This window comes from Taeniopygia guttata, chromosome 27 (genome assembly GCF_048771995.1).
Source record: "Taeniopygia guttata chromosome 27, bTaeGut7.mat, whole genome shotgun sequence".
NCBI lineage: Eukaryota > Metazoa > Chordata > Aves > Passeriformes > Estrildidae > Taeniopygia > Taeniopygia guttata.
Window position 1 is genome coordinate 2,642,045 of NC_133052.1, and position 22,343 is coordinate 2,664,387.

General features: G+C 62.0%; 3 protein-coding genes across 3 annotated transcripts; 1 reads left to right on the top strand and 2 right to left on the bottom strand.

The window, feature by feature from the left end:
• Positions 1–50: 50 nt before the first annotated feature.
• On the top strand, positions 51–9,392 carry HAP1 (huntingtin associated protein 1). Its single transcript, XM_030256192.4, is given in 16 exon segments — positions 51–2,413; positions 4,092–4,168; positions 4,276–4,392; positions 4,486–4,586; positions 4,826–4,934; positions 5,069–5,147; positions 5,260–5,390; positions 5,465–5,539; positions 5,625–5,762; positions 5,836–5,903; positions 5,984–6,151; positions 6,501–6,814; positions 6,900–7,118; positions 7,559–7,661; positions 8,375–8,739; positions 8,742–9,392. Coding segments are annotated over 16 exon segments (2,358 nt in total). The 5' UTR covers positions 51–2,142; the 3' UTR covers positions 8,765–9,392.
• Positions 9,393–9,693: 301 nt separating this feature from the next.
• On the bottom strand, positions 9,694–10,930 carry LOC115490737 (gastrin/cholecystokinin-like peptide). Its single transcript, XM_072919183.1, has 3 exons — positions 10,667–10,930; positions 9,970–10,170; positions 9,694–9,886 (listed from the first exon to the last, which is right to left on the bottom strand). Exons 2-3 carry the CDS (start codon positions 10,166–10,168, stop codon positions 9,762–9,764), a joined length of 324 nt encoding a protein of 107 aa, XP_072775284.1. The 5' UTR covers positions 10,169–10,170; positions 10,667–10,930; the 3' UTR covers positions 9,694–9,761.
• A 3,355-nt stretch (positions 10,931–14,285) lies between these two features.
• On the bottom strand, positions 14,286–15,449 carry EIF1 (eukaryotic translation initiation factor 1). Its single transcript, NM_001198606.1, is given in 4 exon segments — positions 14,286–14,505; positions 14,634–14,735; positions 14,827–14,990; positions 15,306–15,449. Coding segments are annotated over 4 exon segments (342 nt in total). The 5' UTR covers positions 15,337–15,449; the 3' UTR covers positions 14,286–14,460.
• Positions 15,450–22,343: the final 6,894 nt, after the last annotated feature.

Sequence of the window (22,343 nt, forward strand, 5' to 3'; positions counted from 1 at the left end):
CCTCACCCCCCAGCAGATAGAGGAGACCCTGCAGTATTTCCGTGAGTGCCCGTGGGCAGCGGGGTTGGTGAGGGGGGTGGGCACAGCCCCAATGTCTGCGTGGTGAGGACAGCCTGGGCACTAATCACTGCTAATGGGATTGATGGGCTGGATTTCCTCACCCAGAACATCCCGGGCTAATTCTGGGAGCAGCTTCTGCCGGGCCAAGCCGGATGCTGGGAGAGAGCCCCCATCATTTCAGGGCCCCCTGCATGTCCCTGCTCCCCTGTGTTGTGCCCTGGCTCACAAGGGTGGGACACTGGTGGGCTTGGCAAGGTGTCCCAGCGAATGCCAGGGCTGCTGCTCCCCCAGACATGTCAGCCTGGAGCAGGGCTCAGGGCCCCTGCTGCCAGCGAAGCCCCCAGAGCTGCGGGGATCCCATGGGGAGATCCCTGCAGCCCCCCTGGCCAGGCAGGGGCAATGCCCATGGCACTGGGACGTGGCCCATTCCTGGTGCGAGGTCGGGGTTCAGCGGGGGGCACAGACAGATTATCTCTGCTTTGTTTGTGCCTCTGGCCTGCGTGGGGCCAGGATTACAGCAAGGGGCTGGGGGATGGATGTGGGGCAGTGGGAGACAGATGGGGCTGAGGCCTCCACCCCCCTGCTCACGCCAGGCTGGGCTGGGGGTGAATCCTCACCATGCCTTGCCTGTGCTTGCAGCCTTCCCCTTCTGGCTGCTTCCCTCTCTGTTCAGCAGTGGTGACCATCAGCACTGCCCCCTGCAGTGGCAGCACAAGGGGTTGAGCCCTAAACCCTGTCACTGTGCCATGGGGTAGGGGGCACACAGCACCACAGAGCCCCAGTCTTGCCCCATGGGGCAGCAGCTCTCAGTGCCAGACTCCTGCAGGTCACAAAGAGCCTCCAGTGCTGCTGGCACGTGCTGGAAGGGGCCCATGGCGTCATTCCTTTACTCAAACCTTTAAGCTGCCGGCAGAAATAGCCCCCTGTAATCTGCTTGTGCGGGCACAGGGAACCCGCCCAGAGGAGCAAATCCTGGGGCAGGGGATTAGGAAGAAGCAGTTCCCACCTGTCCAGGCTGAGATGCCTGCTTGGGACCTTGGGGTCCCTGGAGGGGACCTTGGGGTGCCCAGTTGGTGGCTGTGTCATCCCAGACCTGCTCCAGGAGCAGGGAGAGGCTGGGACTGAGGGCACCTGCTCCAGTCCTCACTGCAGAGGGGACTGGTGGTTATGGCAGGATGTAGCTGGGGTCGGGATCCCAGTGGGTAAGAGTCAAGCAGGCAAAGGTGTGTGATGCTGAGGGGCAGCTTCAGCTGCATCCATACACTGATTATTTGGGTGCTAACAAGGATGGGCATTGGGGCAGGTGACAAGGACAGGGCACGCTGGCATTACCAGCATCACACCCAAGCAGCCTGTGCTACGTGCCTGCCAGCTCCTCCATAATTCAGCACACCATGATTTATTCAGTTTTCCTGCTTCTGTGCTGCCTCTGCACCAGGGTGGTTGTGGGGACGGGAGGGTGCCAGCCAGGGAGTGTGGGGCACGGGTGGTGAATGGGGAGGTTGGAGTGGGATGGCAAGGCCCCTTTCCTGATCAGGGACCTGGCAGGTGCCAGCACTGCAATGGGCGCTGCAGGTGCAGGGTTTGTGATGTGGGTGATTTTGGGGTCCAGCCCTGCGGTGGCAGAGCAGGGCTGGCCAGAAAAATGTACCCTGACCCTCATAGGGACCCCAGCCATGCATGGTCATGGCTTTGTGTGAAGGGCCCAAAATCTCTCCCTGTCCTTCCCAAGGGGCAGAAGCCGCTGTCTGTGCGTGACCCATAGCATCAACACTGCTGAGCTGCTGCTCAGGGACCCCCAGTGTCCCTCAGCAGCCATCCCCACCCGTGGGTGTGTGATGTGCCCGCACTTCCCGGGCTACGATTTGGGACAAGGGGTGGGACACCCGCACCAGCCCCCAGGGCTGAGCAGGGTTGTCCTGGTGGGTTCCCCAACAAGGAGCCCAGTCCTAGGGTACCTGATGGGGATCGTGTCCCTGCGGTGGTCCGGGAAAAAAGGGGGAATGAGCACCGCCGACCCCCTCATCGCCCCCGTTCTGCTCCCGTCCGGCCCCGCCCCGGTCCCGGCCCCGCCGCCGGGGGATGCGCCGGGCAGGTGCGCGGGGACCGGGCGATCCTATAAATAGGGGCGGGAGCGGCCGCAGCGGCTCCGCTCAGCGCGGCGGGGCTGGGCTGGGCTGGGCTGGGCAGGGCAGGGCAGGGCAGGGCAGGGCTGGGTGGGCACAGCGGGCTGGCGGCTGCGGTGGGCTCGGCGCGATGGAGATCTGGAGCAGCCCCGCCGCCTACGATGAGTTGAAGGGGAACGCGGAGCGCGGCGGCGGCGCGGACCCCATCGCCCGGGAGCTGGAGGAAGGTGAGGGCGGCGCGGGTGGTCCCGCCCCGGGGATGGGGATGGGGATGGGGCTGCGGCAGAGCTGGGGTACCCACGGGGCTGGTCCGGAGCGGCGGGGACCGGGGGCTCCCCGGGTCCGATCAGGGCCGGGGTCTTCCCTCGAGAGGCGCCGTCTGCTCCCCACCGGTGCGTTCCCTCAATCCCGGTCTCCCTCGCCGCCCGGTCCCTTGGGGGACCCCCTGGCTCACCCCGACCCTAAGGAGACCCGTCCCCACGCCGGGAGCGGCGGGGAGGGGACGGAGGGACGGGGAGAGGGCCCAGCCAGGTCTGCGTGTGCCCGTGGGGAAGGGCGTCCCTCCTGCCGTGGGAATGGGGTCCTCCCCTGCCGCACCCCCGGATCGGGCCCGGGGATGGATGTTTACGTGCTCGCCAGCGCTGCAGCCCCCGGCTCCCAGGGCCAGCCGCTCGCTCCAACCGTAGCGATGCTCATGCTCTAATTATTTCCAATTAATGGCTCAGAGGCCTGACGAGGTGCAGCTGGGGACCCCCGCGGGGAGCGGGTCCTGTCGGGGTGCGGAGAGGGGGGTGAGGCTGGGGCTGGTCCTTCACCCCATGGCCGCGTTTGGGGTACGTGTCCTCTGGGGTGTGGGGCAGCACCCGGGGCAGCGAGGACGGGACGGGACCGGGGTGGCGAGTGGGGGCATTGCCATGACAACACAGTCACCATTACACAACCCCAGCTGGGGAGGCCTAATGGGATTTGTGTGGCTGATCTTCCCCGTTAACCCCCTTCCTCTGCACCACTGCGGGGTGGCTGTGACTGGGGACACGGGTGGGGGCCCTGAGCGCAGCCAGCGCTGCTCTGCCGGGGGAAACTGAGGCACACACCCTCGGGGCAGCAGAGCATCAGAAAGGGCATGGAGAGCGCTGTGTGCTGTGGGCAGGGTGTGGGGTACAGGCAGGTCCCGGGCTGTAAGCGGGGTTTGGGGCGCGGGCAGGGCTCGGGGCTTTGCGCTGCCCCCGGCTCCCTCCGGCCGCACGGCTCTGGGTGCGTGCCCGGCAGCGCCTCGGCCGCGGTTGGCACGATCCGCACCGGGGGGACCGATGCACCTCCTCTCCCTGCCGGAGACCGCGGTGGTGCTGCCGTGGTGGGCAGCTGCCCCCGCGGCTGTGCGGGTTGTGTTGTGCAGCTGCAGGGGCATCGGGTGGGCGCGGGCTGCAGCATCCCCTCCCCCAGAGAGAAATTAGGGCAGGGGGGGATCTGGGGGAGGGGGCTGGGGACAGATTGGAGGGGACGCCGCCTGTGCCACCCACAGCTATTTATACTGGAGCTCCAGCCTGCTTTCTGCTGGAGATGTCACCTCCGATCCCGTCTCCACTGCCGCCCTTCCCCGTTCCCCCTTTCTGTCTGTGAGTCCTGCAGTGGGGCTGGCGCTGCGCCTGTGCTGAGCTTGTGGGGTCAGCGAGGGGGCCCAGCATTTTCTTGCCACCCCAAGGTGTGGGCAGGGTTGGGGGTGAGGTGTGAGCCCCCTGTTTCCCACGATGCTGTCCCAGCTGTGGGGATCCCTGCCTGGCACTGCGTGAGGTGCTGCCCAGCAGACAAAAGGTCCTTTTTGGAGAAAAGCCTTGGGGGGACAGTGCTGAGCCCCAGGTCAGTGCTCCCATAGTGTGGGGGTTCACCTTCTGGCCCTCTCCCCAGTCCTGTGTGCCGAGCGGGTGGTCAGGATCACGAAGACCTACCACGATATTGATGCCGTCACCAACCTGCTGGATGAGGTATGTTGGAGATCCCACCTGTGTGAGGGCTGGTGGGACCCTGGGGACACAGGGATGAGGACTGGGGAAGGGATGAGTCCCGGCTGAGGCAGACCTGCCCCTTGCAGAAAGAGCGGGACCTGGAGTTAGCAGCACGCATTGGGCAGTCCCTGTTGAAGCAGAACCGGAGCCTGACTGAGCGCAATGAGCTCCTGGAAGAGCAGCTGGAATTGGCCAAAGAGGAGGTAACAGCTCCTGGGCACAGCTCTGGGCCTTGGCCCCCTGTGTGGTCCCCTGTGGTCCCCTCGGCCGTGTCCTGAAGCACTTTGTCTCTCCAGATTGCGCAGCTGCGCCATGAGGTCTCCATGCGGGATGACCTTCTCCACTTCTACACCACCACGACGGAGGAGAGCGAGCCCACCACCACCACCTCCACCCCGTGAGTGGGGGTCCCTGTCCTGCCACTCGCCTGGGGCAGAACTGCTCCTGTGGGTTGGGCAGGAGCCATTCCTAGCGTAGCACTGGCCACATCCCTTCCCTGCCGTGGTGGCCGTGGGTCCAACCCCACAGAGCCTGGTCCCTGCAGATGCCTGGGAGCTGGGGGAGTGGGCAGGGGTCTGAGTGCCAGCCCCATCCTGCCTGCACTGCGGGTGCTCAGGCCATCCCTGCTGTCCCCAGGCTGCGCAGGCACGAGTCCTCGCTGTCCTTGCAGCAGTACTTCCAGTACGACACTCTGCAGCAGAAACTCAAGTGCCTGGAGGAGGAGAACCAGAAGCTCCGTATGGAGGTGAGCAGGGCCAGCTGGCAGATGCCCCTCGGTGCCCACCTATGCCCTGCTCTCTATGGGGGGACCCGAGCTGCCCCCTCAGGGAGACAGGAGGTCCTGCCTGTCACACTCAGCCCCTCCAACCCTCTCCCCAGGCCACCAACATTGCCACTGAGACCTGTCAGTACGAGGACCAGGAGCAGCAGCTGATGATTGACTGCGTGGAGCAGTTTTGTACGTGGGGCTCGCTCAGGGGTGTGGGGGCACTGCCCAGTGGGCACTACCCAGCGGTGTGGGCTGGGGCCGGGGGCTGTGCCCGGCGGTGACAGACCCGGCCCTCCCGCAGCCCAGGCGAGCCAGCAGGTCGCTCACCTGTCGGAGGAGCTGGCGCACAGGGCGGAGGAGGCGGCGCGGCAGCAGGAGGAGATCACGCAGCTCCTGGGGCAGGTGGCGGACCTGCAGCAGAAATGTCGCACGGTGAGGGTCCCCTGCCCGTGCCGGGGGAGGGCGGTGCGGGCACGGCGCCCTGACCCGGCCTGTCCTGCCCGCAGTACGGCTCCGAGGTGGAGGAGCTCCAGCAGCACCTGAGCGCGGCCAAGGAGGTGCAGCAGCAGCTCCGGATGGAGGTGAGCCCGGGGGGGACCGGCCTGGCGGGGGGGTCCTGCCCCGCTGCCCCGGGGCCGTGCTCCAGCTGTGCCCGCGTCCTGGCAGCTGCGGGACGTGCAGGAGAAGTACGCGGAGTGCGGCGGGATGCTGCAGGAGGCCCGGGAGGAGGTGAAGAGCCTGCGGAGCCGCAGCGTGCCCAACAGCACCGTCAGCCGCTACAGCGCGGCCAGCCTCCTGCCCCTGGTGAGCGCGGGGCCGGGCGAACGGGGGGTCCCTGCTGCCCCCCGGCACTGACACTGCCCACCCCGCTCCCCAGGACTCGCTGGCGGCCGAGATCAAGGGCATGATGAGGAAGAGGACAGACAGCTCCTGCTCAGACTACAAGTGAGTGCTGTCAGCATCGGTGGCTCGTGTCGTGTCATGGGACAGGTTCCGGCTCACCCCGAGCTCCTTCCCACCCGCAGGAGCTGCCAGCGCGTCTTTGACACCGTGAGGGCCGTGAACCGGACAGCCAAAGCCAAGTCCTGCTCCGAGTCTCCCCACCATGTCCCGGGCTCCAAGCAGCTGTCCACTGCCCACTCTGGGGGGGGCAGCACCCCCCACACCGACTGCTCCGGCTCCGAGGGTGCCCAGTGAGTGCTGGGGGGGGGGGGGGAACGGGGCCAGGTGGGGGGGGGGAACGGGGCCAGGTGGGGGGGGGGAAACGGGGGGAACGGGGTGAGGGGGAACCGGGGCCAGGTGGTGGGGGGGGAACGGGGCCGGTGGGGGGGAACGGGGCCGGGTGAGGGGGGGAACGGGGGAACGGGGCCAGGTGGGGGGAATGGGGCGGTGGAGAATGGGGCCAGGTGGGGCCGCGGCTGCTCCTGCACAGGCGCTGGGATGCTGCTGTGCTGCTGGAAGCAGCCTGGAGCAGGGAGGTCTGACCAGCACGGGGTGCAGGGCAGGGCTGCAGCCCGAACGCTGTGCTCTGCTCGCCAGCAGGGCCGCGGGGCCCGGCGAGGAGCCGCGGGCAGCCCCGGGCCGGCGGGACCTGGAGGCGGCGGTGCAGCGGCTGTCGGTGCGGCAGCAGAACCACCTCTCCGAGGAGCGCTCCTTCTTCGAGGCCGAGCGGGAGCGCAAACTCCGGCGGCTGAGAGATGGGGTCAGCTCCAGCGGCTTCCTCAGCCCCGAGGGCAGCGTCGTCTCCACTGGCACCAACTACTCGGGGGGCTCGGAGCTCACCGCTGGCTCCAGCTTCTCCCTGGGCTCCCTCGCCTACTTACCCGACAAACTGCAGATTGTGAAGCCACTGGAAGGTGAGGGGCAGAGGGGGTGCAGAGCTTCAGGTGCTCTGAGGGTCCAACACCCCCACCTGAGTTCCCCCCGGCCGTGTCCCCCCAGGCTCTGTGACACTCCACCACTGGCAGCAGCTGGCGCAGCCCAACCTGGGTGGCATCCTGGTGCCCCGGCCCGGGGTGCTCACCAAAGACTTCAGGCAGCTGGACATCGACCTGGAGGAGGTCTACAGCCTCAATGACCTTGAGGAGGATGATGTGGACGCCAGCTCCTTCCAGCTGCTCCCTACCTCAACACCCGCCAAAGCCAAGGAGCGCCCCAGGGGTGAGCAGGGGGTGAGGGGACGGAGGGGACGCAGCCCCCGGGGTGCCCCTCCTGCCCTTCTGTCTCGGCTGGGCCTCGCCTCCCCCCGCGCTCTCCCCTCTTGCAGCAGCCTGTCCCTGCCACGCCGCTGTCCCCGCGGGGATGCTCCGCCTGCAGCCGCTCAAGGGCCGTTCTCGGGCGGCTGCCCCGGCGGGGTGAGCCCTCCTCATTGCCCTGGAGAGCCCCTGCTGCCCCCCGGCTGCCTGGAAGGGGCCGGTCTGGGACAAACGGCATCTCCTGGTGCCGCCTGTGCTGGCTGCCCGCTCTGAGCAGGCACCAGATGCAGTTGTGCTGGAGCTGTGCCCCATGCAAGGAGCTTCTAGCTCAGCTTTGGCTGTCCCGCCCACCCTTTGCCGTGCCCTCCACCTGTGTCCTGACCCCTTGTCTCCTGTCCCTTCCAGTGTTCCTCTCTGTTAACAACCTCCCCCAGACCCCGTCTACCTTCACCATCACCACCTGCCACATCCTCCACCCCACCACCGCGATCACCACGGTGACACCCAGGTAAGGCGCGTGGCCCCGCCGCCTGCGCTGCCTGCCCCGGCCCCGCCGTGCCCCCCAGCTCCCTCCTCCTCCTCCTCCCCCATGCCTGCCTCCCTGCAGCTCGAGGAAGGGGCAGGCCGGGGGGCACCTGCAGCCCCTGGTGCTCTGAGAGGTGCCAGCACTAGAAATATCCCCAAATCTGGCTGCTGGGGTGCCTTTGTGCCCGGGGCTGGCACCCCGAGGGACACTGGAACCAGCCCCCTGATGGATGCAGAGCCTTCCTCGGTGGGCTCGCCCAGGGCAGCAGCACCCCGGGCACTCTGGGGAACTGACCCAGCTTTCCTCCCTCCACGCTTGGGCAGCAGCCAGGAACTATTCGCAGCCGGGTGCTGGGCTGTCCCTTCATTAATGAGCACCGGTGATTAGCCCTAATGAGCCCCCCTAAGGCTCGTTGGGGGTTGGTGTGAGCTGGAGTTCACTGTCAGACAAAACCTTGGTGTCTGGAAATTGCTCCTGGAGCAGTGGCTGTGTCCCAGTCTCTCCCGGCTGCTGAGGAGCACCCCCAGCACTCCTCTGGGAGCTTTGGGCCGCAGCACAGGGGTCTCCTACAGCCCAAGGCTCTTGAGGTGAAGAAGGGGGCCCTGCTCTGCCTGCAGCCCTGCCTGGCTCCTTCAGCAGCATCCCCCAGGCCAGGCTCCCAGCTGATCCCCACTTCTGCTCTCTCTTCCCTCCAGTCTGTATCATGCCGTCGTGCCTTCTTGTGGGTCCTTTGAGGGGCTGAGCCTCGGCAGCCCCCCACCAGAACAGGCTCCCCCCACACTGGCGCTTGGCCCTGGACCCCCGAGCACCCCCCTGGGACTCTTCAGGCTCTTGCTGGGGCGAGATTCCCCCTTGGCACCAGGGCCTGGATCACGGTGGGCCCCCTCACTGCACTCCCAGGACCCTCAGCATTCCGAGCCACAGCCCTCCCCTGCGCCCAGGGCTCAGTGTGGCCCCAGGAGCAGCACCTTCAGCTGGAACCTGGTGGAGAAGCTGCAGCGCCTGGGGCTGGACAAGGTGGTGGCCAGAGGGGAGATGCCCTGTGCCCGGCCAGGGCCCAGAGAGGCTGGGGCACCCAGAAGTGATGCTGCTGCAGAGCCCTCAGGCTCAGGGTGAGACACAGCCTCTTCCTCACCCATCCACGGGGAAAGGAGACGGGACAAGCTTCAGCCTCAGCTCCTGGTGCTGCTCCAGCTCCATCAGCCCCCCTGGCACCAGCATGGGGGGTTTGCCCTGGCTGCAAGGGCAGAACCCGGCACTGCTCCCCATCTGTGGGGGGTACAGGGGGTGCTGGCTGACCCTGTCCCTGCTGGGGGAGTCTGGACCCTGCACAGGAGCCAGTTTCTGGCAATAAAAACTGTTCCTGCTTCTGCTGAGCCTGTCTGAGGAGCGAGGGGCAGCTTGGCCCATTTGGGACTGTCCAGATGCTGCAGCGAAGGGCAATGGCCAGTCTGAGCTCGGGTGTGTCCTGGGGACCCCCCTGAGGCCAGGGGGACACCCCTGCACCGTGGGCTGGGCCCCTGGCCAGCACCTGGACTGGACTGGCCTTTAAAGGGAATGGTGGTTTAGCTCTTTCCTGCTCACTGAATAGCAATAGTAGCAGCACCCACAGTTTGGGATGTTTCTGGGGGTGCGTCTGATGCTCCCCCAGCTGTGTCCCTCCCTCCAAGCTGTGCCCCATGCCCTGGCAAATAAATGTGAATTCACAGAGCAGCTGCTGTGTGCTGTGTCTGCTGCCACGTTCTGTGTGCGTTGTCGTGCACAGCTCAGTCTCTGCCCTGTGCATCCCCTGGGGCTGGGGGTGAATCTCCTCTTCCCCCTTGGGCTGGGGGCAAATTCCCTCTGCCCCCTGGGGCTGGGGGCAAATTCCCTCTGCCCCCTGGGGCTGGGGGCAAATCCTCTCTGCCCCCTGGGGCTGGGGGCATATCCCCTCTGCTCTTTGGGGCTGGGGGCAAATCCCTTCTGCCCCCCGGGCTCTCCCCAGCACAGGCAGGAGGCAGAGGCCATAGTGCCAGAGTTTTATTGAGGGAAAGGGCCCGCACTGAGCGTGGTGTGCTCTGCCTGGCCAGTCCAGCCCAGCAGCTACGCAGCCCCGGCCTCGTCCCCAGCACTGCGGCGGCCGAAGTCCATCCAGTCGGGGTAGTAGTGGTCGTGCAAAGCCTCCATCCCCTCATCCTCATGCACAAAGCCCTTGTGCTTGCTCAGCTCTGCCAGGGCAAAGGCAGCAGTCAGAGCTGGCACGGGGGCCGGGCTGTGTCCCCGAGCGCTGCCCACCCTGAGCTCCCAGTACCTGTGAGGACGTGGGGCAGCAGCTGGGACAGGAGGTGCTGCTGCTCCCGGGACAGGTACTCGGGCCAGTCCCGCCGGGCCAGGCTGGGGGGGTGCTGGGGGGGGTCCCCCATGGCAGCGGGGGCCTCTGCCGGGGGCCGGCACCGGCAGGCAGCCACGGCGAGGGCGAGGAGGAGCCCGAGGCACAGCGGCACCTTCATGGCTGTGGAGAGACCGAACGGGAGGGGAAGGGGGCAGCTGCGGCCCCTGAACGGGGACACGCTCAGCACAGTCTCCTCTGCCCCTTCCTTTGGGTCCCCAAGTCCCCTCCATCCTTTTCACCTTCTCTCCCAGTCTCCTCCATCCTTTTCACCTTCTCTCCCAGTCTCCTCCATCCCTCTCTCCTGGCTGGTCCCCAGTGCCCCTGGAATCGAGACAGGATCCATAAGGATCAAGTCCCACTCCTGGCTCCTTGCAAGGATGCTGAAAACTAAAGCACATGGCTAAGAGCATCATCCAGCTCCTCCTTGGACTCAAGCAGCTGGGAGCTGGGTTCTCCTCCCCAGGGCACGGCCAGGCCTCAGATCCCCTCTGCTCCTCTTAGTGGGTCTCTTGAGTTTCTTTGTCCCTCCCATCTTCTCCTCAGGTTTTCTCCACCTCTCTCTCCCAGCTGGTCCCCAAGTCACCTGCAGGCAGTGCCAGAGCCCTGCGAGACTCACCTGTAGGTTCTGAGGCTCAGCAGGGTGTCCTGGTGGTGTCCTGGTGGTGTCCTGGTGGTGTCCTGGTGGGTCTCAGGTGTCTCTCTCCAGGATCACTCCAGCTCAGTCCTGCTTTTAAAGGCCCTGCCGGGGCTGCCACACCCCAGGGCGGCTCCACACGCATCCACCCACCCCCGGGGGGCCCTCGGGCATCTGTGTGTGCTCACAGACACACAGACACACGGACACATGGACACACAGCTCTGTGTGCAGCTGCACATGCATTATTATATAATAGCAACTATACACTACAGTGCACTGCAATGGTGTATATATATATATATATATTTATATAAATACATATATAAATAATACAGTATAATAGATAAGATTTTATACAGTACAAAATACATACATATATATAATGTGTACATTTCTAATAGATAACATAGCTGATGCATCTATGTAAATACATTCAGGTATCCACACGTACACATGTGGCTCACAGCTATGGGCATGCACACACGTGTGCACATGTGTGTGTAATTGCACATCATGGAGTGATGGAGGGTGTGTGCACTGGGATGGATGCATAAGGAATACCCTGACATATCTCTAGATATGTATCCACACATACATGCACATATATACATATATGTATGCATGTATAGAAATATATATATGTATAAATAGATATGAATGCTTACATAAATATACATATATACACACGTGTTTATATGTACATCTATATATATGTGCATGTACATGTATATACATACATACATATACATATACATATATACAAACACACACATATATGTTATGTATATACACACACATGTTGGACTGTATGATTTTTGGAGGTCTTCCCTAACCTAAATGATTCTGGGATTATGTATATATATATATATGCATATTTGTACACATATATCTAAATGTGTACAGATTTATACATACATGCAGATACATATCTACATTTATAAATAGCAATATATATGCATCTTTCCGTATAAACACACATGTACATGTACAGAATGATGTGTGTGCACACATGTGTATTCTCACATGTGTGTCTGCGTGTCTGTACACACACACACACGGATGCCCCCACACCCTGGCAATGAGGCTGTGCATGTTTATTGCATGTGTTGTGCCAGGGCTCCCCAGGGCTCTGTGTCCCTGGGGCTGGGGGCTGTGCAGACATGGGGGGGCTGTGCAGACATGGGGGGGCTGTGCAGACATGGGGGGCTGTGCAGACATGGGGGGGGCTGTGCAGACATGGGGGGGCTGTGCAGATATGGGGGGGCTGTGCAGACATGAGGGGCTGTGCAGATATGGGGGGCTGTGCCTGTGAGTGCTGCTGAGGCCCTTCACCAGCACACAGGCCCTAGGGCAGCCCATTCTGCAGCTCTGGATCTCTCCCTGCACCCCGAGAAGCTTTGGGGTGTTGTGGCAGGAGGGGCCCCACTCACTCTCAGAGCCCCTGAAGATCCTTGTCTGTTGCCACCCACTCACCCACTGGATATTGATGGCTCCCACTGCCTGTATTGACCCCCCATCAGTGTATTTGTAGAGACCATTTGTCTCCCTCCCTCAATAACCCCAGTGAGAGACATCCTGGGCTGGGGCACGTCACTGTCCCGTGTCGCCGTGTCCCTAATGAGCCGTGTCGGTGCTCCTCAAACAGCCCCAAAACAAATGGGTTTTGCATGGCCGGAAGGCGGCGGCGCCCAGCACCCCGCGGCCATCGATCGCTCGCTCCACCGAGCACCTTGCACAAGGAACAAACAAATTGTTTTCCAATTTCTGCCTTTTAATGGCTCAATCTGGACCAAATGAGCCGTCAGGGTGATGGGGACACGGCGACCGCTCCCTCCAGGGCCATGGGCTTGGCACACCCTGACCCAGGTTTGTTACCGGGCCCGTGGGCACTCAGGCTGGACCCTTCTCCAGGGCTGACTGCAGGAGGGACCGAGCTCCCCTCTCCCCTGCCTGGCTGGGGATCGCTGTCCTGGCAGCGGCCAAATCTCTCAGCAGCCTGGCAAGTCCAACAGGAAGAAATCCGGGCTGGAGTGCTCGGACACACGAGGGGCACGGGAATTCTTGGCACAGCAGCAGCAGAGTAGAGATTGGGCTGTGGGCACAAACGCTCACTCTGGAGGGAATGCTGGCCTTGGCGCTGTCAGCACCTGCTCTCGACGTGCAGGGCTGCTCAGGTGCCTGCAGCACTGCTCCCCGAGGTACGGGCAGGAATGGGGTCACTCCAAGGGATGGGCAGGGCTGGAGGTCACTCTGAGGTACAGGCAGGGCTGGAGGTCACTCCAAGGGATGGGCACAGTTGGAGATCACTTCCAGGCCCAGGCAGGGCTGGAGGTTACTCTAAGGCATGGGCAGGAATGGAGGTCACCCTCTGCGCACTCACAGCTCTTTTGCATAATTGCAGCAATTGGGTTTCCAAGAGCAAAGTCTCCCAGGAAAGTGGCAGTGAACTCGCTGCTCCTGAGCAGCACGTGGGAGATGGGGTCACTGCGGATGAAGAGCCAGGACCTGCTCCGGGGGGCTGCCAGGAGCATGAGCAGGGGACCAGGGCAGGACCAGCACCCCAGGACATCCCCACCCTCCCTGCTGCAGGACAGATGGGCTGGGGGCAATGGGAGAGAAACCCAGGGTTCATTCCCTGTGCACTCTCAGGCTTTGCACTTGTGCCACAGGCACCTGCCAGCCCCCAGAACTGCTGCTGCCCTCAGCCAGCGCATTCTAAGATTTCGTTCTTGCTTGTTGAGCTTGAGCCCAAAATAAAGAGAGCACACAGCTCCTGGCCTGCGGCAGAGCCTGACCCGGGGGGCAGCACCTCCTCCTCCTCCCCAGAGCAGTTTCTGGGAAGCAGAAGTGCTGACCCTGCCCACGGGACTGACAGAACACAGTAAGCACAGGAGCTGGGCAGGGAATGACTCGGCAGCCACCCACTGCTCTCCTCAGCAGCAGCAGAGGCAGCACCAAGGGAACTTCTCTTCCTGCAGTGGGCCAGAGTGGGGCAACGCCCAGAGCCCCAGGACAGGGAATCCCACCAGGCCCCCGAGCACCGAGGCTGAAGGTGCTCTGGACCCTGAGAGCAATGGAACCCACCAAGCACAGGCTTTTGAAAACCAGTTTTATTTAAATAACTTTAAATACATTACAATAGAAGAATAGAAATGACACCAAAGCCATGTTACTGCACAGGGTGAGGCAGCAGCCTCAGGGATGCTCCTTGCGTTAGTCCAACATCAGCCCTTGTCACAAGTTTAACCCATGGACAGCTCCTCCTCGTAGCTGGTACCTCAGGACGCGCAGGTACTGGCACCTGAGCTGCAGCCATCGTGCCTCCAGGTCACTCTTCTGTCACTCCTTCCAAGCCAGGCTTCCCCAGATCCCTCTGCCTCGGGGAGCCAGCACTGCCCAGAGGGACGGTGCCATGTCCTGGTGCCACCAGGCAGGACAGAAATCCCTCTGCCGGGACGGAAGCACAGCTGGACTGAGGAGCCATCAGGACAGGCCCAGTCCCTGGGCTGAGCTGGGCACAGCTGGAACCTGTGGCTGCAGGCTGGATGGTGCCAGCGCCCGCGCCACCTCTGGGAAATGAGGGACAGCCAGACGAGATAGCATGGGCTCGTGTCAGTTTATTACATCACCAATTACAACAGTCCAGACTCAACAGTGGACCCAAGATCGTTACATTACACAAACTGGCTGGTTTTAAACTTATGACAAGGGACAGGTGGGAATTTCATGGTAAGGTTATCTTCCTGCATAAAGCTCCAGTGGACCACAGGCACTTAAAACCCGTGGACTTTCAGCTGGTCGTCCTTAGCCAGTCCAATCTGCAAGACAGAAAACGCATTCACAGCACGGGGTGATGCTTCTGCATGTCCAAACGCTGCCCACACCCAGGGACCCGTGCGCATTTAATGAACTTGTGCTGACTTCAGCGAGGCTGAAGGTGTCCTACCTCCACAAGGAACTGGCAGATGTTCTTGCGCTGGTCACCCTGCAACTGAATCACTTCTCCATACTCGGGGTGCTCAATTACAGTACCATTGCAGGCAAATTTCTGCAGCAAAGACACAAAAGCTTCCTTAGCACCATCAACATCCCTGCTGGGCGTGGCTGCTGACTCCCCCCCCACCAAGCCAATATCCCACCTTCTTGAAGGCCTTCACCAGTTTCTTTTTATCGTAGTCATCCGCGATGCCCTGGACTGTGGTGAGGGTCTTCCTGCCGTTGCGCTGCTGGATCCTTATATGGATGTAGTCCTCAGTGCCGGCCGGGAGCAGGTCATCACCCTTACTTGCATCCGCAAAGGGGTCTGCGGGGAGCGCCGTCAGGCCCCGCCCCGCCGCCGCGCCATTGGCCACCGCGCCCGCCCATCACGCGGAGAGCACCTCCCATTGGCCGCCGCGCCCGTCCGTCACTCCTCGGTCCCGCCCCCACCCTTGAGCATGGCGCCCGCCCCCGCCCTCACCCCATTGGCCGCCGCGCCCGTCCGTCACACCTGGGCCCCGCCCCCGCCCCCCCGCGGCTGACGCAACCGGGCCCGGAATAGCAACTGCGCCACGGGGCGGGGGCGGGGCCGGGGCGGGGCCCGCGCGCTCCCCCGGCCCCACCGCACAAAGGGCCTCACCGAAGGGCTGGAGGTTCTGGATAGCGGACATACGATACGCTTCCCTTCCCTCGGCGGAGGCGGCGGCGGCGGCGGCGGGGGCGGCTCTGGCGGCGGGAGCGGCTCTGGGCGGAGGATGCTCTCGCGGCGGCGGCTCGAGGCGCTGTCAGGGGGGCGGGACTGTCGCCGACCGCTTATATATCGCCCCACCGTGACGCCATCACGCACGGCGAACGAGGGCGATGATTGGCCGCCGCGCGGGGGCGTCAGGACGTATCGGGCGAACGCGGCCGCGCCCCGGCCGGCACGGGGGGAGCGGGGCGCATGCGCAGGAGGAGGTCCCGGCAGCGCGCGCGGGGCGGCGCGTGCGCAGTGCGGGGCCGCGGCCGGGGCCGCACCCCGGGACCCCCGGGGCCCCAAAATCCTCCCGGGACCCCCCACATCCTGCTGGGGCAGCCGCCCTCCTCCCCGAGACCCACAGAATACCCCCATGAGCCACAGAGTGCTCCCCGCCACCGCCCCCACACCTCCAGATCCCCCTTGGGACTCCCCTCACAGAACGCGGCACGCCCGGAGCCCTCACGGCGCTCCTAAATCCCCTCCGGCCCTCGCAGATGTTCTTGGGGCTCTCCAACTCTCCGTGAAACACCCTTGTTGTGCCCCCCACAGCCTCTCTGGGACCCCCGAACTTCCCTGCGAGTCCCAGGGTCCCCCCACCCCTCCTCCACTTCCCTGAAATCTCCTTGGGGTTCTCTAACCCCCTCCAGTATCCCCTTGGCACCCTCACAAGGCTGATCCCCTTTGCTGCTGTTCCCCCCTGGCCCCCCATTGTCCGGCCGAGGTGACCCTCTCCCTGGGATTTGCCCATTCCCAGCCCTGCGTCCATCTGGGGCTCCCCCGGCCACTCCAGGTGTTTCCCTGGTGTGAAAAACGCCAATCACTTGGTTTTGAAAATTTTTAAAAGTTTAATAATAATAAAATGGTTATAAAAATAGTAATACGATTAAAGTGATAACATTTAGAGTTAGGACAATTACAAGACAATAAAAGGCAAAGAATTATGGACATCTGGATGCTCTCGGACACTAAGTCACAAAAAGCATCCCTTGGGAACAAAGGAATACCCTTAAAAGCAATAGCCTGTTGCATATTCATATATTCTTCATGGTTATGCATACCTTCTATTTAAAACAAGAACTCTGTCTGTTGTATATCAACTATTTCCACTAATTCCCAAGGAGTCTGAGCGAGGTCTGAAGAAATTAGCTTCTTCTGATAAGAAAACCATAAATTCCTTTTCTTTGGAAGATTTAGGTGTTCCTTGAAGTGAGTATCTCCTTCCTAAAAATAAAACCTCCCCCCACATACAGAGTCTCTATTTTAACATTATGTTGGAACCTGAAACTATATTTAACACATTACTTAAGAGAATTAATACAGCACAACTTTCTAACATTACACATATAATATTCATTGTAACATTGCAAGAAGCCAATCACAAAATAGACATTTTTCACGCTGGGAGCTGCGGCTGTGGGTTTGTTCCCGGGGTTTGTCACTGGCTGTCCCTGCTGGCACCTGCAGCACGCAGGAGGTGCTGACAGAGAGCAGGGTGCTGCTCCCAGGCTGCTGGCAGGGAGATGCTCACACAGCCGAAAAGAAGCGCTGGAGGTGTCAGAATGTGACAGGAAAGGAAGGTTTTTCTCTTTAAATGAGCGAAATCAACCCCCTGGCACTTCCTGTGCCTCAGCTCAGCCTGGCAGGCCTTGGCAAAGCTCAGCCCGTGCAGGGTGAGCTCGGTTCCTTTTGCTGTCCTGAGCACCGGCCCATCCCAGCCTGGCTCCTGGGGGGTCAGCACACCCCAGTCCCGGGGCTGGGGAAGGGACAGTCCCTGTCCTTCTGCTCAGGAGGGCAGTGAGCTCAAAGGGGCCCAAACCAGGCTCAGTGGGAGCTGCTGATCTCAGCTCTAATCCTGTTCCTGGCTCCCAGTTTTAGGGCCTGCAGCCTGGCTGGCAGTGTAAGGACTGAGCTGCTAAACACGGCCATTCCGTGGCTTTAAACCCACAAACTGGAGGGGGTGTCCCTGCCGGGGCTCAGCCAGCACGGGGCTGCTGCCACAGGAACATCACATCCCACTCAGAGACATGGCACGGGTGCTAAAAATACCCTGAGACTCCAGGAACAGTAAATCTCTGGCAATTAATGGGGTCAAAAGGCACACAGATCCAGACAGAGCCTGAGCTCTCCTCTGGGAGCGGGTCAGAGCTGCACATGGAGCACAAGCATCACCCCGGGGAGGGCTGGGCCTGCTGGGCTGAGGATCTGGGATCCAGGAGCTGTGTCTGGGGCTCCTCACTCCCCTTGGATCCCCTGCAGCCCCAGCTCCCTGTGTAGGTGTTCTGCCCTGCCGTGGGTTTGGCGGGTTATTGGCAGCTGGCTGTGCCACCATCTGCAGCTCTGGCAGGCGCCACATGGCTCGGATGTTGCATCATTCTTGGGGGTTTTTATTTAAGATAAAGGCAAATGACTTCTCTTGCACCGGGCAGAGGGAATTGTTTGCGTTGCTGTGTTTGTGTGTCTCTGAGGCACCTGTCTCTCCTGTGTGCGGCAGATCAGCTGGAGAACTGGCTGAAATTTTCATAAGAATATGGATTTGCTCCATGACCACCATAAACAAGCAGATGGTTCTTCCCTCTCCTCTTTTGCTGATCAGATTTTCCTCCTCTCCCAGAGAAGGAAGTCTCTAGCAGCCGCACGGTGGAGTAGCCAGACAGGAGAAGCAATTAGAGGTTTGCACTCCATCTTTCTGCTGGAGGCATTTCCAAATCCTCACTGCAGCCACATTCAACACCAAACACTCGAGCAGAGCCATCAGTACCTTCAGTCTGATGCAGCTCTGGGCAGACTGGCCCCACTGCTGAGCTGGGATACCCCAGAGAGTCGATTTATCAGTGTCACTTCTGATTTGCACAGTCCACACAACACATCCTGAACGTGTCCTCGCCACTGGGCCCCCAGAGCCTTTGGTGAGCGCCAGAAGAGCTCTCAGGGAAGTGTTAACATCCCATTTTTGCTGTGAGCAGGATTCAGAGCTGGCACCAGCAGTCATGAGTGGCTTTTGCTGGGTCCCTGCACCCTCCTGCCCGTCTGTGCGTGCCCACGAGGTGGCAATGCAGGAGCAGCTCTGGTACCCTGGCACACACCCCAGCCTGTGCCCCGGGCTGTGTGGGGCTCCCCCGGGTGCGTGGGGCCGTGGCCGTGCCAGGGGCGCTGGCAGAGCCTGTTCGGCCCATGGAGGAGCGGAGGGAGCCCAGAGCCGCCCGTGTCCTGTGACCTCTGTGCTGTCACTGCTCACTGGAAGGCACCTGGGGGTGCTCCTGGGGACCACTGTGCCCCTTGGCAGCGCCTGGCACTAGCGGCCCTGCGACAAGGGAACATCCCGGCGGTGAGGGCAGGGTCCAGCCAGCAGCGGTGCCCCTGCCGGTGCCGGGGGTCTCACAGGTCCCTTGTAGCCCTGAGTGTGTGCAGACAGACCCGGAGACCCAGGGTGATGGTGAGACACTGGGGGGTGCTGCAGCAGCGGCCCTGGGGCTCTTGGTGGGTGACCAGCCCGTGCTTACTGCAGGTCTCTCTCCTTGTTGGGTCCTGAAGGCCATTTCACCCCGTCCTCTGTGCTGGGGGGTCTTGGTGCCACCCCCAGTCTGCCTGGGAAGTGCAGCAGAATGGAAGGAATCATCCTGGCATTCGGCTTTACTGCTCCTGCCGCAGCTCAGCAATGCCCTCCGGGCTGGGACATTCCTAGAAACCAGCTTTTCTCCTCCAACATCCTTCCTGCAGCCTCTGTGTGACTGCAGGACGGGGATTCGGGATGAGCTGGATGTTTGAGGGATATTTGATCCCATTAATCAGTGCGGGCAGCACTGACAGGCGTCAGCCCTGGTGATTAACCTGCTCCTGGAAAGAGCAGCAGGGTGAGCCCGGCTGTCACGGGCCACAGGCAGTGCAGGGATTCCCTGAGCAAATCCTTATTTTACACAGCTATTCCTGGCATTCACATCCCAGATTTGCAGACCCCGGGGTGTTGTTGAACTGGCTGCTGCACCCCCACAGTCGGGGCCTGCGGGATGCTCGATGTGTCCCAGCTGTGGGATGCTCACTGTGTCCCAGCTGTGGGATGCTCACTGTGTCCCAGCTCTGGGACACTCGGGACACCGCTGGACATGGTGTGACACACATTCAGAGGGTCCCACACGCTGTGGGGCAGCAAGGGCCAGCCGTGGGCACGTCCTGATTCCTGTCAACCCAGTGAGCTCCATGGGTGTGTTACAATCACTGCGTTTAAGGGTATTTATTCACCCTCCCTCGCACTGCTCAGCTCCTGCTTCCCCTGGCAGGGCTCCCTCCCTCCCTCCCTCCTGTGACACCGCTGCTCTCCGCGAGGTGCCAGGAGAGCTCCGAGCACCGGCTGAGCAGTTCAGGTGAGCAGGCAGGACCTGGGCAGGTGAGCAGGCAGGACCTGGGACAGGTGAGCGGGCAGGACCTGGCTCAGCCCGTGCAGCCGCTCCTGCGGCTCCTGTGCAGGAGCGATGGAGCAGCTCAGTCCCTCCAGGCCGGTGCTGGGGAATTCTCTCAGGGAGGTTCTCCAGGATCTTGGAGATGCCATGGGTTTCCCCCAGTTCCTGGGTCATTCCATGGGCTCTCTCCTCTACCCGTGGGGATTCCCCTGGCCAGGGTCGATGCCCTGTGCAGACATCACTCAGTGCTCACATCGCAGGGAATGTATCAAATAAATCAAATAAACATCCACCCTGTGGGGGTCACTGGGGTCCGAAAGCCCCAACCCTCAGCTGGGGCCTTGGCACCAGCCTGGAGCAAACCTGACACGGGAACAGGGATCACAAAGAGCAGGAAGGGTGGGAGCAGCTCAGGGCAGTGGCTCCGCTCTCCATCCTCAGAACCCCTGGGAAACACTTGCCCCTGCCAGGGGACAGGCAGCAGGTCCAGAGGGTTTTCTGCAGTGGCAGGGCCCAGACCAGGCATCGAGGGCAGCTTGAGCAGTTGGGAGAGGGACAGGCACAGCCGTGACAGGATTTTCATTCTGACTCCTGATGGATTCAGGAGCTGTCGGCACCAGGCCCAGCCAGGGCTGACTCAGAGCCTCGGCACGGGGCTGTGCCGTGAGCACAGAAAAACAGCCTGTTTGCACATGCCAGACACGTCCTGCTTTGCTGTAGTTTGTCACACCTGGGCAATGGGATGCAGAACTCCTCCAGTGCCACAGAAAGGAGCAAAGGTGCGGGCTCAGCTCCCACAGCTCCCTTGCTGCAGCAAATCCAGTCAGCCAGCACAGCCAAGGAGCAGACAGGGGCACGGGGTCCAGCTGGAGACACAACTCATCTCCCACTGCTGCCCTGCGTGGCTCCAGCCCTGCTCCACCCATTCTCAGTGCCCATCCCTGGAAGTGTTCAAGGCCAGGTTGAATGGGGCTTACAGCAGCCACATCTAGTGGAAGGTGTCCCTGTCCTGGCAGGGGTGGAACTGGATGAGCTTCCCTTCCAACCAAAACCCTTCTGGGATTCCATGATTCTGTGATCCATCTGGGCAGGGCAATGCAGCTGTCCTGCCCTGCTGCCCCCTGCTTTCATCTTTCCCTTCCACTCTGCCTGAGCAAGGCAAGTCCCCTCCATTCTGGAGAGAATTCCCTGCACCATGCCAGGGAGAGAATTTGGGCCATGGAGAGACTCTGGGATAAACCTCTGCTGGAATCTGGTGTGCCAGGCAGGGCCCTTCTGAGCTGGGCTCCTGGCATGTCCAGCTCATCACCAGCACCAGCATTGGCAACATCTTTGGACACAGGATGGGTGCCCAGCAATGGGAAAAACCTGCATGCACTGGGAAGCTCAGGGAGACTCTCCTTCCAGGTGCCCTGACATCCACTTCCAATGCTGCCTGGCACAGTGGGGATCACAGCAGAGTCCCCTGTCCTGGCACAGCAAGGGCAGAGAGGACAAAACTTTCTGAGCAGCTCTTTGTGTCCAGGGGCTGTGAGGCCCATGAGAGGAGCAGCCCTTGCCCCTCCTGGAGAATCAGTGCCCGCTGTGCACTGCCCCTGTGCCCTCAGCTCCAGCCAGGGGGAACCAGCCTGATGCCAAACAGCTCAGCCAGGGGGAACCAGCCTGATGCCAGACAGCCCAGCCAGGGGGAACCAGCCTGATGCCAAACAGCTCAGCCAGGGGGAACCAGCCTGATGCCAGACAGCCCAGCCAGGGGGAACCAGCCTGATGCCAAACAGCTCAGCCCTTTGATCCTGCCCTGGTGGGACAGGGATGGACACCAGGCTGAATCCAGCTCTTGCTGATCGGGGGATAAGGGCCAGGAGATTTCTGGGGTAACAGCAGCAGGAGTGATGAGCACAGGGCAGAGCTGTCCCCACTCTGCTGACTCGAGCAGAGAGAGGGGCAGGTCAGGCCAAACACCTCGGTCAGCACCTGCCTCACTCCAGCTCGTATTTCACTTACGAGGCAAAACCTGTGCGGGGTGTGAGCACATCCCCACGCAGCTCCAGCCGCAGCCCGGCCCCTTCCCTGCCCCGGGCCAGGCACACTCATCCCTGCCTACACAACTCCCCGAGGGCCAAACACTGGCCGCGGGCCAGGCTCCTTCTGCACGCTGCCAGCCCCAGCCCAGCCCCAGCTGCCCGTCCTGGCATGATGCTGGCACCGCAGGGATTTGCCTCTTACAAAACACTTGGCCATGGCACTCCCTTGCCAGGTCGGGAGTTGGAGCTGGGAGCTGGGGGAGGTTGGGATGGCCACACTCTGGGGTCCCAGTGGCCCCGTTCCCAAAGCCCAGACGGGCACTGGGACAGGCTGGCCCAGGAAGGGGACAAGTTGCAGTGGCAGAGGACACTCAAGGGGACATCAGCCCCTGGGGTGCTCAAGGTCCTTCAGAGCCACAGCTCGTGTTTGCTGCCATTCTGTGCTGTGTTTGCAGCCCCCTGTGCCTGTGCTCCCTCCTGGGGCTCCCCTGGCACCCTGAAGGTGCAGGAGCAGTGTGTTT